Here is a 15,257-nt window from a genome sequence, read left to right on the forward strand (position 1 = left end):
CTTTGTCCCCAGCCTGAACATCAGCAGACCTCCAGCAATGATAGAAGGTGAGATGAGGTAAGGGACAGGGAGCCCAGGGCAGGATGTGACAGCCATCTCAGAACCTCCAGGTTGCGGCTGGACATTCTGGCCGCCTCTGTGGTTCTAAAGAATGAAGGCCCAAAGAAAGACTTGCAAGAGAGCAGAGTGGGACGCATTATTAGCCAGTAGGAAAGGGACGGGTCCAAGAGGGCTTTCCACAAGAAAGCATGAGGAAGTACATCTGTGGGCTCCCAGACTTTCCTGCTAGCCTAGAGGGTCCCCAGAGAGAGGCCCAGGTGAGGCTCACACCCGGGAGTGGCTCCTTTCTTGGCCGGACCCCACCCCAATCCGGGTCACAATGGGGGTCCTCTAGGGAGGGGGTGGGGAAGGGAGAGTGAAAGAGGGTCTCAACTCTGGCTGCCAGGCCATCCTGGGCGCTGCAGGCAGCAACATGACTTAGGGACCACTGCCCAGAGGTAAGACCCAGACCCCAGCTCAAAGCCCCACCCCACCCACACTGGTGCCCTCCTGACCCCTGCACCCCAGGCACCTCCAGGGCTGCTCCTGCAGCTGGCCTAGCCTCTCCCCAGGTGCACCAGCTGTGATGCAACAGCCTCGAGTGGAGACGGATGCCATCGGGGCCGGTGAGGGGCCGCAGCGGGCGCTGTCCTGGTCGGCCTGGGTCACGCGGCAGGATTGGGTGCGCTGGTGCCTGTGCCATGTGCCCCAGAGCTGGACCCAGTGGTGGACCACATCGAGCTGGCGGCAGCCGCTGCAGCGTATGCTGTGGAACCTGGAGGGGATCCTCTACCTGCTGCTGGCACTGATGCTGTGCCACGCGCTCTTCACCACCGGCTCCCACCTGCTGAGCTCCCTGTGGCCTGTGGCGGCCGCCGCGTGGCGCCATCTGCTGCCCGCCGTCCTGCTGCTGATGCTCAGTGCCCTCCCGGCCCTGCTCTTCACCGCCTCCTTCCTGCTGCTGTTCTCTACGCTGCTCAGCCTTGTGGGCCTCCTCACCTCCATGTCTCACCCAGGCTACGCTCAGGACTTGGACCAATAGAAGGGCAACCCATCCCGCTGCCTGTGTCTGTTAGCCCTGGCCTAAGGCCTGAGGCCCCGAGGGAGGGGGAGGGCAGTGAGACTAGAGCCTTCCTGCTTCAACAGGCCCAGACCTCCAGTCCCTAGCACAGGTTGTGGCATGGGTGATGTTGCTGGAGCTGGCAAGGTAGACTGGCCTGACCCTGGGCACCTCCCTCAAGCTGATGCTGCAGGTACTTGGTGTGGGGGGCCAGGGGCTTTGAGGAGAGGGGATAGGGCAGAAGGCTTAGCGAGGGGTAGAGCTTGGCCAAGCCACCAAGAGCTCCCATAGGGTGTGGTGACACCACTGGGGCGCCCTTAGAAACTGGCAACATCTTTTTTCTTGCAGCTGCCTCAGCTTCAGGCTCATTGAGAACTTCTACCTGGGTACCCCTGGACTTGCCATTCCTCCCACCAACCCTCTTTTTCCACTTCCCCAAGCTCTAGGAAGGGCCCACTGACCGAAGCCTCGCTAGAAGAGGGCTGGCCACAAGCCCCATGAGACTTCAACTAACTCACCCCCCCAGACCTTTCTGTCCAGACATTCCCCCGCTCCCTAGATACCTTAGCTCCTGCCTCAGTCCACATCCCCAAGTCTGGAAAATGGGCTGAATAGGGTAGTAAGGTTCCCAGAGAGTACCCACTCTTTAAGTCTCCTGAGATCTGTTCTGGAAAAACAAACAAGTCCCATTTCACCCACCTACACATGGGGCCTTGGCCAATTAATTATTTTGAGCTTGTGCTAAGTGCGTCAACAGCAATACCTATGTATGAAGTGCTTTGTAAAGTCCAGGAAACAATAAGATACTATATTGAACTCTTGAGAACATTCTGTAGACTCAAAAGGTCTTTTGAGCCCTAAGGCCATAGAAAGAGCCAGACGCTTCCCTGGGCCTTCGGGGAAATGTTCCGCCATGAGTAGAATTATAGTGGTAAACAGAGGATGGATGGGTGTGGACAAGATGTAAAAATGTCATGTGTCATGAAATCTCAAAATCTGCAGATGTCGAACTCTCCTGATTGTGAAATGCTTGGGCCTGGGGCTTAGTGCCAGGAGATGCTTGCACAGCTATGTGAGTGGGAAAAGCATAGCCCATAGTTTCCAAAATGGACCCAGCTGCTCACAGCTCCAGGCGGGTCGTGAAAGGTGGCTTTCCTGATGCCCAGGGGGCTGGCTGTTTGCACATCTGCTAACCCTCCAAACAAAACAGTGAGTGATCAACTGTTACCAAGTAAGACACATGATAGACAGCTTTACCCATAGCTAAGACCCAACCACCTGATCCCTACCCCACTTCTAACACCCACCCAATTCCTGATCCTCCAAAATCCTGTCCATCCCTGACCTAGTGTACTTCTAAGCCTACAAGCCCTGCTCTTAAAGCCCTCGACCCAAAGTCCTCCTCTCCTGCCATCTAAATACTCAAGCCTTGAGGACCAGCCCCTAGATCAGTGATGGCGAACCTATGACACGCGTGTCAGAGGTGACACACGAACTCATTTTTTTGGTTGAGTTTTCTTTGTTAAATGGCATTTAAATATATAAAATAAATATCAAAAATATAAATCTTTATTTTACTATGGTTGCAAATATCAAAAAATTTCTATATGTGACACGGCACCAGAGTTAAGTTAGGGTTTTTCAAACTGCTGACACACTGAGCTCAAAAGGTTCGCCATCACTGCCCTAGACCCTAGGTTCATTTTTGCCAAAATCCATTTGCTGTAGAATTTCATGACCCTCCATGCCACTGGTTAGAAGCCTTCAGCATCCATGCCTGAAAACCCAGACATAATTCTTCCTTCCCACTTCCTTGTGACTGTCCCTGAAATATGGCCTGATAGCAAGGGCAAGGCAGGACATGGAGGTGGGATAGCCTTGTGGTTAGCACGGGCTCTGGTGTATTAGCTGAGGCTGGGTTTGAATCCCAACATTGTCACTTTCTATCTCCATGGCCTTGTGAAAATTGCTAAGCCTTCCTGAACTTCATTCTCCTCATGGGTAAAACCAAGTAAGAACCCCTGTCTTAGGGCTCCTGTGGGGCTGCTGGCATGTGGGTGAAGTTCCTAGACTGACTCCTCACTCTGCAAACCATAGCTATGCTACTGCTGTTCCATTTTCGAGATGAGAAATCAGGTTCAAAACAGCTACTTGCCAATGGGAAGGCCAGGTTGTTGGAGTCCTCGTCTACTTAACAGGACACTAAAAGTAAAGCAATAGAGAAAATGCAACCTAATGGGAGTCTCCTGGATGCTATCCTCAGGTCCACCATAGACTTAGCCCAGCATTGCTGGTCAGCAATGTCACTCCCGAGCCTTGAGCCCATTGGTTCGGGCCCAGACCAAACACATTGCGGGACAAGATGTGGGCAGAAGCAAGGAGAAGGCCTTCTTCCCTTCCCCACATAAATACAGGGAGGGGCAAAAGTAGGTGTACAGTTGTTTTTAGGGAAAATACAAGAATTAATAAATAATACAAGAATAAACTCTGATTCATATACTCACAACTGTAAACCTATTTTTGCCCCATCCTGTATATACCTCCCACTCTCCTGCTCTGCTGATGTGGAGTAAGGTGGTACAACCAGACTGGGTAGCAGATGGGTAGTACTTACCAAATTAGATCAACACATGCCCTGTGACCCAGCAACCCAACATGAGTTCTCACAGAGGCCCCTAAGGGCCCTGCTCAAAGTGTGGCCCCAGGACTAGCAGTATCAGCCTCATCTGGGAGCTGGTGAAAAATGCAGAGTTTTGGGCCCCACTCTAGGCCTGTGGAATCAAAGCCTGAATTTTTTAAATTTTTATTTCAGAGCCGGCATTTTAAGAAGAGTCTCAGGTGATACACAAGCACACTGTTTGAGAAACACTGCATAGGAGGATGTGTTTGAGAGTAATGACTGCACTGTTATTAGTGGTGGCAGGAGATAAGAAAAGTGAGACATAGTGTGAGCACCGCTGAGAGGAAGCAGCAGAAGGGGCAGGAGCTATAGAGATTGATCTTGAACTCCTAGCTTTGAGTGGCAAACTGAATGAGAAATAATACAATTCTTTGGATGAAAATTTCAAATGCATGCCAGCAAAACACACTTTGGCGGAAGGTAGCAAGAACACATGAAAACAAAAACGGTGGAATGGCTGGCTCTAGGGGGCAGGCAGAGGGGAATGGAGTGTTCAGTTAAAAGTGAATGAAGTGAGGCACCTGACAGACGAAAGGAAAATGATAGCATGATCATAATCCCTAATTCCTTTAAATGTAGACCAAGTTACCCATGTAGGGTTAAAAGGCTTAAACATGCAAGCTCAGGGAGAATGAACATGCTGGAACGAAGACGTCCTAAGCCTTTGGGTTTGGGCCAGAGGGAGAGCTGCGATGCTCCAGTGGCCGGAGTGACCTGGGAGGCTGAGTGGGATCTCGGCCTGTCCTCCCCCGCCAGCCACAGCCTGCTCTGTCAGGATTGGGACGGGGGGGGGTGAGGTTCCGGCCAGAAAAATAATCAGGTTGGGCGGGGAATGAAGAACGCAGCGGAGGAGGCGTCAGCCTCCAGAGGCCTTCCATGTAAGAAAACAGGAATCCACAGCCGCATGTGCAGGAGCAGGAGCGACCCGCGGCAGGGCTTCCCTCTGCCCCAAGGAACAGGGATCGGCCAGGACACGGGAGGGCCCGAGAGGGCGGTGTCAAGGGGGCTCCTGAGGCTGGGGGACCACTTGAGACAGTTGTCCGTGGCCATCCTGGGGAAGGAGAGGGGTCCCTGGAAGGAGGAGGCGCTCTCCCTCAGACCCGTGTGTGCAGGGGAAAGGGAAGCCATGTCCTCGCCGGAGGATGAGGGGAGCTGCTCTCCTCCCCCAGCAGTCCGTGGCCACAGAGGACTTGGGGGAGACCGGGTCATGGCGGGAGTGGGTGGGGGAGGCAGCCTGCGCTGCACGGGAGGTAGCCCCTAGGGCAGGTGCGAGGTGCGCAATTCCCCAGGCTCGAGTGCGCCGGAGAGGGACCAGGGCGACGGCTGGAGGGCGTCGAGGCGGGCGCATTGTCCGTGGGGGCAGAGCGGGGCGGACAAGGACCTGAGGCTGGAAATAGCAAACCTCGTAGGGGTTTGCAGAGCTGTGGGCACCTACCCAGGGAAGGTGCTCGGTAGCCGTCCTGGAAAATCGACAGCCAGGGAATCCCAGCTTGCGGACCAGGGGACCGACGGTGCAAGGGCGCCCTCTGGCGGCTATCTCCAGCTCTGGCCGCGAAGAATCGGGGTGGGCTGGAATGTTGGTTGAAGGAGGGGAGACATTTCACAGGCCAGGCGAGGGTGGATTCCGGGGAGGGTCATCTCCGGTCCACGGTCCTCACAGTGGCGGCTTCGTCGATTCCTCACCCCTGACCCCAAATCTTCAACCTGGGTCCCCCAACCAGAAACCCAGAAGCATAGAGGGCTGAGCTCCTGGGAATCCTGGAGAAGGAAGGGCCCCATCTCGCAGGCTTCACTGTGTCTCAGACTCCTGGCCCACCCCCTAGTCTGTCTGCCCGTTCCTCCTGGGGTAAAAAGCTGTCTTTTGTGAGGTCTGTCGGGGTCTGGAAGTAACCAACTTTGGACAGGTTATTTTTTCCTGAGACAACATTTCCTTCTATAGTTTGGATCGTGCATCCTTTATACTGCCTTCTTACTTTTCAAATATTTCCCATTTTAAAAATAAAAGAACTTGATTTAAGATCTGTTGTTTCCACCGTGCCCAGCGTGCTCAGTGGTTAGAGCGGTGGCCTGCGCACCGAAGGGTTCCGGGCAACCAATTAATGTGTCTCTCACGTGATGTTTCTCTCTCCCCCCCCCCCCTCCCTTCCTCTCTCTCTAAAAATCGATTTAAAAAGAAAATCTTAAAAATACCCAACATACAACCCACTTACTAAAATGACTAATATTAAAAAAACTAATATTAAGTGTAGGCAAGGATATAGACGAACTGCAACCCTCATACACTGCTAGGGGGAATGTAAAATTGGAAAACCACTTTGGAAAATAATTTAGTAGTTTCTTAAAAAATGAAACATACATCTACCACATGATTCGGCCATTTCATTCCTAGATGTTTACCCAAGAGAAATGAAAATATATGTCTATTCAAAGATTTGTACATAAATATTCATAGAAGCTTTATTTGTAATTGCCAAAAACTAAAGTACACAAATGTCCACCAACAGGTAAAAGGATAAATAAACATTGGTTTAGCCATAAAATGGAATACGACAAAATTATGAAAAAAGTGAACTACTGATACACACAATGACATGGATGTTGTTCCACCAATCCCATTAATTAGACTGAGTGAAAGAAGCCAGAAGAAAAAGAGTACCCATTGAATGATTCCATTTATATAATATTCTAGGAAATGCAAATTGATCTATAGTAACAGAAAACAGAGCAGTATCAATAGTTGCTGGGGGACAGGAGTAAGGAGATGGGATGGGAGGCAGGAAGGGATTCTAAAGAGGCAGAAGGATACATTTCGTTGATTGTGATGATGATTTCACAGATGTATACATGTCAAAATATATCAAATCGTACATTTGAAATATGTGCAGTTTACTGTCAGTGACACCTTAATGAAGCAGGTTTTTAAAAAGTATAGGTGTATTTCTTTGCAATCAGAAAGTTTATCTTTATCTTTCACCAACATATGTGAACTAAGATGAACTCAACACACAATCTATGCGACAAATTGGATTATATAACAGAAGGCAGGTCATCGGTTTTTGTTGGGACACTTTGTTTGGTTAAACTGTTTTGAAAAAAAATCCACTAATTTTCTTTTATTAAAAGACTTCTCCCTCCTCCCCCAACACACACACTGGGAAAATAAAGGCTGGCATCACATCTGAAGTGCTCTTGCATCCTCTACTCCTTTCAGGGATATATTGGTATGGCAAAGAAAAGGACACTGGAGGCATTCTTTAAAAAACAAGAATCTAGTGGAAAAACAGTATGGAGTCATCTCAAAAAATTACAAATGGAACTGCCTTATGACCCACTGATTCCTTTTCTGGGAATTTATCCAAAGAAACCCAAAACACAAATTCAAAAGAATATCTGAGCCTCTATGTTCATTGCAGGGTTATTTACAATAGCCAATATTTGGAAGGAGCCCAAGTATCATCAGTAGATGAGTGGATAAAAAAAGCTATGGTACATTTACACAATGGCATACTATTCTGCTGTAAAAAGGAAGAAAACTTTACTCTTTGAAACAGCATGGATGGACCTGGAGAATATTATGCTAAGTGAAATAAGCCAGGCAGAGACAGACAAGTACCAGATGATTTAATTCATATGTGGTTTCTAATGAACAAACTGAACTACAGCAAAATAGAGACAGACTCATAGGTAAAAATCATACAGACATCTCTGGGGTGTGTGTGTGTGTGTGTGTGTGTGTGTGTGTGTGTGTGTGTGTGTGTTGGGGGAGTATTATGGGGTGGAGGGATTGAGCAAATAAGAAAAAAAAAGAGCCGAAACCGGTTTGGCTCAGTGGATAGAGCGTCGGCTTGCGGACTGAGGGGTCCCAGGTTCGATTCCGGTCAAGGGCATGTACCCTGGTCGATGTTTCTCTCTCATCGATGTTTCTGGCTCTCTATCTCTCTCCCTTCCTCTATGTAAAAAATCAATAAAATATATTAGAAAAGAAAAAAAAGAGAGAACTCATGGACAACCGTGTGGTGATTGTGGGAGGGCCTGGGAGGGGAGGTGGAAGAGGGCACAGAAGGGATAAATGGTGATGGAAAAATTAAAGTAGATGAAATAAAAAAAATAATGTAGCTGGGGAAAACATTAAAACCAAGAATCTAGTCTGGCTGATGTGGCTTAGTGTTTGAGCGTCGACCCATGAACCAGGAAGTCATGGTTTGATTCCTATTCAGGGCACATGCTCAATCCCCAGTAGCAGGCATGCAGGAGGCAGCTAGTTGATGATTCTCTCTCATCATTGATGTTTTCTCCCTCTCCCTTCCTCTCTCTGAAATCAATACACACACACACACACACACACACACACACACACACACACACGCTGGAGGAACATATGATTTTCATCGTTTTCATATCTCAAAACAATGGCCGGGAAATAATTCAAATGCATGTAATGACTTGTATGTGGCTGTTTAAGTTTCTTGTTTCCAGTCATGACTGAATAAAATCTATAATGCAGAGGTCAAGTGTCTTGTATTGTAAGCTTATATGACAACAAACTGAAGATAACTTATCACCATCCATTGTTGTGATGACCTTCAAATCTATGTTGGGGCACTGAAGAAAATGTTGGGAGACACACAGCAAGATGGGGGTGGAAATTAGACGTGCAGAGGTAAGATGATGGGGACATGGAGCCCTCTGCAGTCTCAAGGTGCTTACAAGGTGAGAGTTCCAGATCTGGGATGGGGTTTGAAAAGAGTGGAAAAGCCTAGGAAAGGCTCAGTAGGGAAGGTGACGGAATTCTTAGAGAACAGGATGGCAAGCAACAGAGAGGGGTCCCATGAGGCTGAGTAATTCATGATTTTCTTCTGTAAATCTGTCCAGGTGTAGTTTTTCTCCAGCAGTACCGAGAAGCTTCAGAAGCAGAGGTGCAAAATGTCCAGACAGAGAATAGGTTTTGAGGAAAGGCGGAAAGGAGCAAACATGGGATTGGACAAGCTGGATGCAGCTGAAGAGGGCTGCTCAAAGGATGGGTTTTATTAACAAAGGAAGTATTTTATCTTATCTCCTGAACAAAAGGCTTGCTTTTATGTATGTCTGTTCCTGTCCACTTTGGGGCTCTACCCAAGAAAACCAACCTTGTTTCAGGCACTGTCTCCTTTGATTCTCAACTGCTCTGTTGAGGTTGCTCTCTAAAGGGCTCTGTCTACTAATGTACCAGTTTCCCCAACACCAGCGTGTGCTAACTTAGCAGCTTCACTTGCACTTAGATTGCTAGCAAGGATCAACACTTTTGTGGTCTATTTCCATTTGTTAGGTGTTATATCCTTTGCCAAGGTAAAATTTCAATAAAGTATGGAAAGAATGCCTGGGTGGCAGGCAGGCCATTGGTACATCTCTGCATTCCTCTCTTCCATCCAATTCTACTTGAAGATTATTTGTGGGTCTGTTTCCTTGTTTTCCTACTCCACACTCCATCCTCCACCCCATGCCACCATTTAGCCCAAGTCACTCCTGATGCTTAGTCACAAACTTAAAGTCGCTCATCAAAGCTGAGACCCTGTACTTTCTTCCTTACAGAGTTTGACACATCCTCTACCCTCACCCTGGAATTCCTCCCCCCCCTCGCCCCCCCACCAAATAAGGTCTGTGTTCACTTTGCCCTTAGTGCACATTCTATTTATTAAATAATGGATTTCTAATCAGTCTCCCACTTGGGTTTGGGAGCTTCTTGATTAGTTCCAATCACTTGAGTGTCCACTATATGCCAAGAACTGTGCAAGGTATGTGTCTATTTCCAGGAACAGATGAATGTTGAATGTACACATGAATACATGAGAGAGACTGGTATAGGTAAGAATTAGCCAGATCCATAAATTCCATATAAAATGTTGACAATTTCGCTCTGGCCAAATAGCTCAGTTTGTTAGAGCATCGCCCCAATACACCAAAGTTGGGGGTTTGATCCCTGGTCAGGGCGCATACAAGAATCAACCAATGTGGGCATTGTCCTGTGCACCAAGAGGTTGCTAGTTGCTGGTTTGATTCAATGTTGTGCTCCCACAATGATGTTTCTCTTTCTCCCTCTCTCTAAAAATCAATAAATCTTTTTAAAAAATCAACCAAGGAATGCAACAATAAGTGGACAATAAATCAATGTTTCTCTCTTCCTCTCCCTAAAATCAATTAATCAACCAAAATTGATTAAATGAAGTAAAAATGTTGACAATTTCAACTCAGCCCTTGCTATCCCAACCCCGGAGAACTGCTGACGAGAGGTAACCTGCCGAGATCTTTTTTAGTGTGTGTGTCCTGGTGGGAAAGAGGGTGTGAGGCAACAGGAAAGTCACACTCAGTGATTTCTAACGTGAGGTGAAAGGTCCAAAGCTGGAAAGAGCCCAGAGGCAGCCTCCCAACTCTTCAGGTCATGGTTTGGGAGACACAGGAAGATGCCACTCTGTTCTTCCAGGCCTTTATTGGTGACAGCAATGGACAAGAACAATGCCAGGCACAGCAACACCATGGCCCAGCACCTGGGTGGCAGGCAGGCCCTGCAGGGCCATTGGCACATCCAGCCCCAGCCCAAGGTCCAGTCTACCCCGGCCATGTCCCCGAATGTGCCGGAAGCCGCCTGTCCAGTTTGTATGTGTGGACCAGTCTGTCTGAATGTCTGAGCCGCTGCCTGCAGGGTCCCCCCATCCTCGGCACATGGTAGGGGCTGCTGGGAACACAGCGTGGCATTCCCCGGTGGACCACCGGGCCCCGGTGCTGACCATGGGGGAGAGGGCCAGAAACTGGAGGTGGCAGTGGACCAGGCACAAAGTTCACTCCAGGGCCACATCCTACAAAAGAACGTCATTTATCAGAGTGGGCTTCCAGCCAGGGGGAGCCCAGCTCTGCCTTTAGGCTGCTCTGATCCTCCAGGGTGAGTTTCTTTGGGCTTCAGTTTCCCCATGTACAAAATGGTAATACTTCCTCCACATCAGGAAACGGTGACAATCAATGAGCTGATTGAGTCACAAACGCTGTTCTAGACTCAGCTATGACTGAACCCAATCCTAAGGAGGGGTGGGGAGGCACAAGGGTTATCCAACTGCTCTCAGTCTGCCTGAACACAGGAGGCTAGGCTGGGAAAGGTGCAAGGAGAGGCTGGGAAAGTTGTGATGGGAGGCTGCAGAGGCACCTACCTAAATGGGGTGGCACTGAGAAGTCTTCCGTTGTATTATAATTGAAGAATTCATGGGGTGGGAAGGGCTGGCATGGGAAGAAAGGGGCATCCTGGGGCAGGGGTGGGAACAAGGGAGGTGGGGAGGGCTGAGGAAGCGGGTAGAGAAAAGGCATGGGAGGGGGCAAGGGAGAAGGTGGGGGCAAGGCCAGCTGCTCCCCAAAGTCTGGGGGCTGCCCCTGGCTCCCCTGGAACAGATGATCCGGCTCTGGCCAGTCCTCAATCCATGGGTCTAGGAATGGGATGGTTGTTTTAGGAAGGCCTGAGCGGCCAGGCTGCCCTGAACTCTAGCCCTCCACACTCCTAAACCTCTACTCCCTCCTCCAGGCGGGAGTACCTTCTGCCATCTACCCAGTTTTCCTCATTCCCTCTCATTTCAGGCCAAGCCCAAGGTGTGTTCCTTCTCCCTTGCCTTTCCCAAAAGTCAGCAGATCCACCTTTGTTCTGACCTCATGCTCCCCTCCAAAGAGCCTTCTACCTTTGTTTGCCCAGCTCTTGGGTCTTTAGTCTTTCCCTCTCCGAGCAACTAACTGCAGAGCAATAAATAAGTTTGTAAATCTTCTCTCATAAACATAAAGATCCTGTCACCCTCTTCCCCCAGTAGTGCCTGCTCCTTTCAAATGTCCAGAGTATTGTGCCCAATTTCCATCCCCTCAGCAATTGCTCACTACCTCTTTTACCCCTGCTCCAATTCTGCAACACTTTTCCCACTAAATGTAGCCACTTCCTGGCAAATTTAATAAATTCCTTTCTTCCTGAGGGTCACATGACATGGCCAATAGCCTCATCCTCCCTGAAAATGCCTCTACCTTCATCTCCTTTGGTTTCCTCCATTAGCCTCTCTTTCCTTCCACCTCCAAAATGTGGCTGTTGTTGTCTTCTCTGAGGTTCACACTCATGCCCTTCAGCTTCCATCTCTCTGTGAACGCCACTGACTCCAAATCTACTCCACCTTTCCACAGTACCTCAAACAGAACTGTCCTGACCAAACTCACCAACTCAGTCTCCCACCCAACTCTGCCTTTTGATGCCCCTATTTCTATAGCTGTAAACTGGACTCAGGAGACCTGAGCCACCGCAATCTAGCCTTATGGCCTTTAGAGCATCCCTTCTTTGCTGGGGATCAGTTCTTTCATCTAAAAAAAACAAGGAAATTGGACCATTATATAGTCAAAGTCCTAATTTACCTCCCTGATGCTCCAACTCCTGGCTGCCAAGCCCCAAAAGTCTGCCTCTGTGACATTCCTGGCCTGTCCACCATCAACTCCAGTGCTTTGATAAACAGCTTTCTAACACAACTCATGTCTCTCATTCATCAAACACTAACCTGTAGATACTGTGCACGCAGCAATTGTGCTAAACACAGAAGCAAAAGGGCTCGTGAGCCGTCAACAAGGGAGATAGGAAACTTTTCCTTTGAGGACGTGATCCAGAGGAGAAGCAGACGGAGAAACACTCAGCCATGATGTCCCCTTTGGAGCGGGCGGGAACCGAGGCTGACAGCACCAGCCAAGGGACTTCTGCACACTGCCTGGCTTGGCCTTCCTCCCTGTCTTTCTTTCTACCCTTCACTTCCGTGCCTAGCTCAAAGTACTCCCATTTCTTTCTAGTTCATCTGCAGGGTAGGGATCTTTTGACAGGCTGTCTCATGTACTCAATGCTTGTAGAAGACCAAAGAACTAGAACTTGGACTGCCCTGTTGCTCATGTGATCTTACCCTCCCCAGGGGGGGAGAAAGAAGCCATCCTTAAGGGGCCTCTATTTCCCCTAGAGTACCTCTGTTCTGTTCTGTTTGTGCGCCCTGTGCTATGAGGGCCCTCTCTGCATCACGACCCTCCCCACTCATGATAGGGCTCACCAGGGGTGTAGTCACGCTTGGGCAGCTCCACACCCCAGGCGTCAGCCACATGGGTCAGAAGCAAGTGTGAGAGATGTCGGTGGGCATGCTGGTCCCAATGGACACCGTCCCGGTGCCGGTGCCGTACTGCATGCCGGAAATGAAAGTGGAGGTCCAGGACGTCGAAGCAGTGGTCCCCAGCCAGCGTGGCACTGTAGAAGTTCCCTTCAACCACATCCCTACGCAGAGAGGCCGCCAGGGGCTGGAGCTGAGAGAAAGTACAGCATCTAAGAGCCACAGAGTGAAGCAGGCTGTGGATGGGCGGTCCTCTACCTACTAACCAACGGTCCCCTCCTTCCATCCTGGGGCTGGGTCACTTGCCTCAGGCAGAAGGAAGCCCCCAGTGACACGCTCTCCCAGGGGCATTGCCATATTCCACACCAGCAGGCAGGAGTCTGGCAACACCTGGTCCATGCGCATGAACACCCGCTCCAGGTTCTCTCGATAACTCTCCATTGAGAAGCGGCCATACCTGTTGGGCAGCACAGGGGGTGGGCAACAGCACAGAGGCAGATGGCCTCTGAGCCATACCTCCACCCCCAACCAATTATTTCCCTCTCCCCTCGCCTCAACCTGGACAGATCCCAGAGGCAGGAGTTGATGATCACCAGGTCCGGAGTAGGCCCGTAGGTCAGCTCCTCCAGGACGCCCTCCAGGTACTCGGAGTAAACTCGGGTGAGGAAGTAGAAGCGCACAAGGTGGTGGCCAGAACCCGAGCAGAACTGGCGGACCTCTCGGTACTGTGTCCCGTTGTGCAGCTCGCCCAGCTGACCCCCAGCCACCAGCTGGTCCTGTTCAAAGCTCAGTTCCCCCTGCCCACCCCCATACCCAGCTGGTCAGACCCATGCCAGGGAGGAGAACCCTGCCAGGCCAGGGTCTGTGCCCACCCACCACTGGCATGGCTACCGAGTTTCCCTCACCTTGGCTTTCAGCTGGGCGGCTGTGAGCAGCGAGTCTTTCTGGAGCAGGAGCACCAGGTCCTTGTACACAGCTCGCTGGACTGCAGGGAGACAGATCCCAGGGCTAAGGCAAGCCTCACCCCGTCTCCGTGTCTCCCAAGTCCTAGGGCTGGGGTTGCCCAACACCACTTCTTTGGGGTGCTGACTTTGAGGCAGGAGAAAGGGTGAGGTTCAGAAGTCCTGGCACTGCCACCGATCCTTCTAGTTGTGCACCACCCCCAACTTAGTACATATACAGGGACCTGAGATCACCTAGCTAGCAGAAGTCAGCCGAGTCACCTGCTCCCATAAGGGAAATTATGGGCGATGTCAGGGAGGAAAAAAAACCGCTAAGCAAGATGGTGTGAAAAGCCTGACAGGCTACATCTGTCAGGACACCTGTGAAGGTGCACAGGGAAATAAAATGAGAAAACCTACTGGCCTGGAATAAACTAGGGGTCAGAGAGGAGGTGAGAGATGGAGGCAAAGTCTCCAGACTTAGAAAACAGGCTGCAGGTGCGGGACTGGGACATGTGATCCTAGAGGAGCACTCACTTGAGTCCCCCAAGATGACCACGAACTTGTTGTGTAGCAGCTGTTGGACTTCCGAGGCCTGGAGGTGGACCATGGTGCTTCGCCGGGGGTGGCGCGGCTCCGTGTTCTCCAGACAGAAGACCATGGCGCTGTGGACACGGACCGGGCTGCAGGGAGAGGCCACTTAGCCGCGCGAGGGCGGGAACGCGGGGCGGGGCGGCCGCAGGGCCCAACGCGGGAGAAATGAGAGCAGCGCCGGCCCCTCCCCAGCAGCTCCAGGCTCCAGGGACCAGGAGGCGGCGGTGGCGGCAGAGTGGGGCCCATGGTGGCGCGGGCCTCGGCCACCGCGGGCGCCAGAGGCAGGGGGTCGCCAGGCACGGAGGCCTCCGGGGCACAGAGGCGCTTCCCGCCCGGCGCCGCCCAGCGCCCCGCCACGTGCCCGCCGCCGCCTCGCGCATGCGCGCGCACCCGCTCGCGCCAATTACCGATTCCCGGAGCGCCGGGCAGTTCACCCGCGAACAGGGCAGGCCCGCGCACCGCGCGCCTCGCCTGCAGTGAGCTCCAGGCCTGGCCTCATGTTCCCGCGCCCGGGGAGGTCGGTCGGTGCGGCACAGTCCCCGCCCCGCAGAGCCCGTGCGACCCGGCTAGCCGTCGGTACGAAGCCCGGCGCCCATCGTTCTCCATGCGTGCGTCGCGGCGGCCCCGACGGCGCCTCGAGCCTCGGCGCCCGGGGCAGCGACGCTCATAGCTCCCACTTCCGGTCACCCATGTCCCGCCCTGTGCACCCTCAATGCCCGAGGGGACAGGAAGGAGGCGGGGCTGGCTGCCGTGTCGGGGCAGGAACCAGAGCCAGGCCCACCGAGGCGGGCACTAGGCCCGGGTGTGGGCGGGGGAGC

General features: G+C 51.5%; 2 protein-coding genes across 3 annotated transcripts; one reads left to right on the forward strand and one right to left on the reverse strand.

Annotated features, from left to right (window-relative positions):
* The first annotated feature begins 37 nt into the window (after positions 1 to 37).
* TMEM239 (transmembrane protein 239) lies at positions 38 to 1,085 on the forward strand. The gene is made up of 3 exons (XM_036320961.1): positions 38 to 47; positions 395 to 497; positions 601 to 1,085. The coding sequence occupies exons 1-3, from the start codon at positions 38 to 40 to the stop codon at positions 1,079 to 1,081; spliced, it is 594 nt and encodes a 197-aa protein (XP_036176854.1). The 3' UTR covers positions 1,082 to 1,085.
* A 9,140-nt stretch (positions 1,086 to 10,225) lies between these two features.
* On the reverse strand, positions 10,226 to 15,248 carry PCED1A (PC-esterase domain containing 1A). 2 transcript variants are annotated; one of them, XM_036322448.1, is made up of 8 exons: positions 14,847 to 15,248; positions 14,383 to 14,528; positions 13,810 to 13,889; positions 13,463 to 13,701; positions 13,211 to 13,361; positions 12,851 to 13,097; positions 10,955 to 11,224; positions 10,226 to 10,609 (listed from the first exon to the last, which is right to left on the reverse strand). In XM_036322448.1, exons 2-8 carry the CDS (start codon positions 14,504 to 14,506, stop codon positions 10,362 to 10,364), a joined length of 1,359 nt encoding a protein of 452 aa, XP_036178341.1. In that variant the 5' UTR covers positions 14,507 to 14,528; positions 14,847 to 15,248; the 3' UTR covers positions 10,226 to 10,361. The 2 variants fall into 2 exon arrangements, with proteins under 2 accessions (XP_036178341.1, XP_036178342.1); XM_036322449.1 differs by lacking the exon at positions 10,955 to 11,224.
* Positions 15,249 to 15,257: the final 9 nt, after the last annotated feature.

Source organism: Myotis myotis, unplaced genomic scaffold (genome assembly GCF_014108235.1).
Source record: "Myotis myotis isolate mMyoMyo1 unplaced genomic scaffold, mMyoMyo1.p scaffold_m19_p_9, whole genome shotgun sequence".
NCBI lineage: Eukaryota > Metazoa > Chordata > Mammalia > Chiroptera > Vespertilionidae > Myotis > Myotis myotis.

What these genes read in the sequence shown, in the direction of transcription:
- TMEM239 (XM_036320961.1), top strand. An exon ending in TTAGGGACCACTGCCCAGAG is followed by an intron (nt 498 to 600) that starts GTAAGACCCAGA and finishes CAGCTGGCCTAG; the next exon opens with CCTCTCCCCAGGTGCACCAG.
- PCED1A (XM_036322448.1), bottom strand. Translation starts at nt 14,506, where the DNA reads ATGGTCTTCTGTCTGGAGAACACGGAGCCGCGCCACCCCCGGCGAAGC. An exon ending in CCGCCCAGCTGAAAGCCAAG is followed by an intron (nt 13,702 to 13,809) that starts GTGAGGGAAACT and finishes GGGGGTGGGCAG; the next exon opens with GGGGAACTGAGCTTTGAACA. An exon ending in TGCCTCTGGGATCTGTCCAG is followed by an intron (nt 13,362 to 13,462) that starts GTTGAGGCGAGG and finishes GCTGCCCAACAG; the next exon opens with GTATGGCCGCTTCTCAATGG.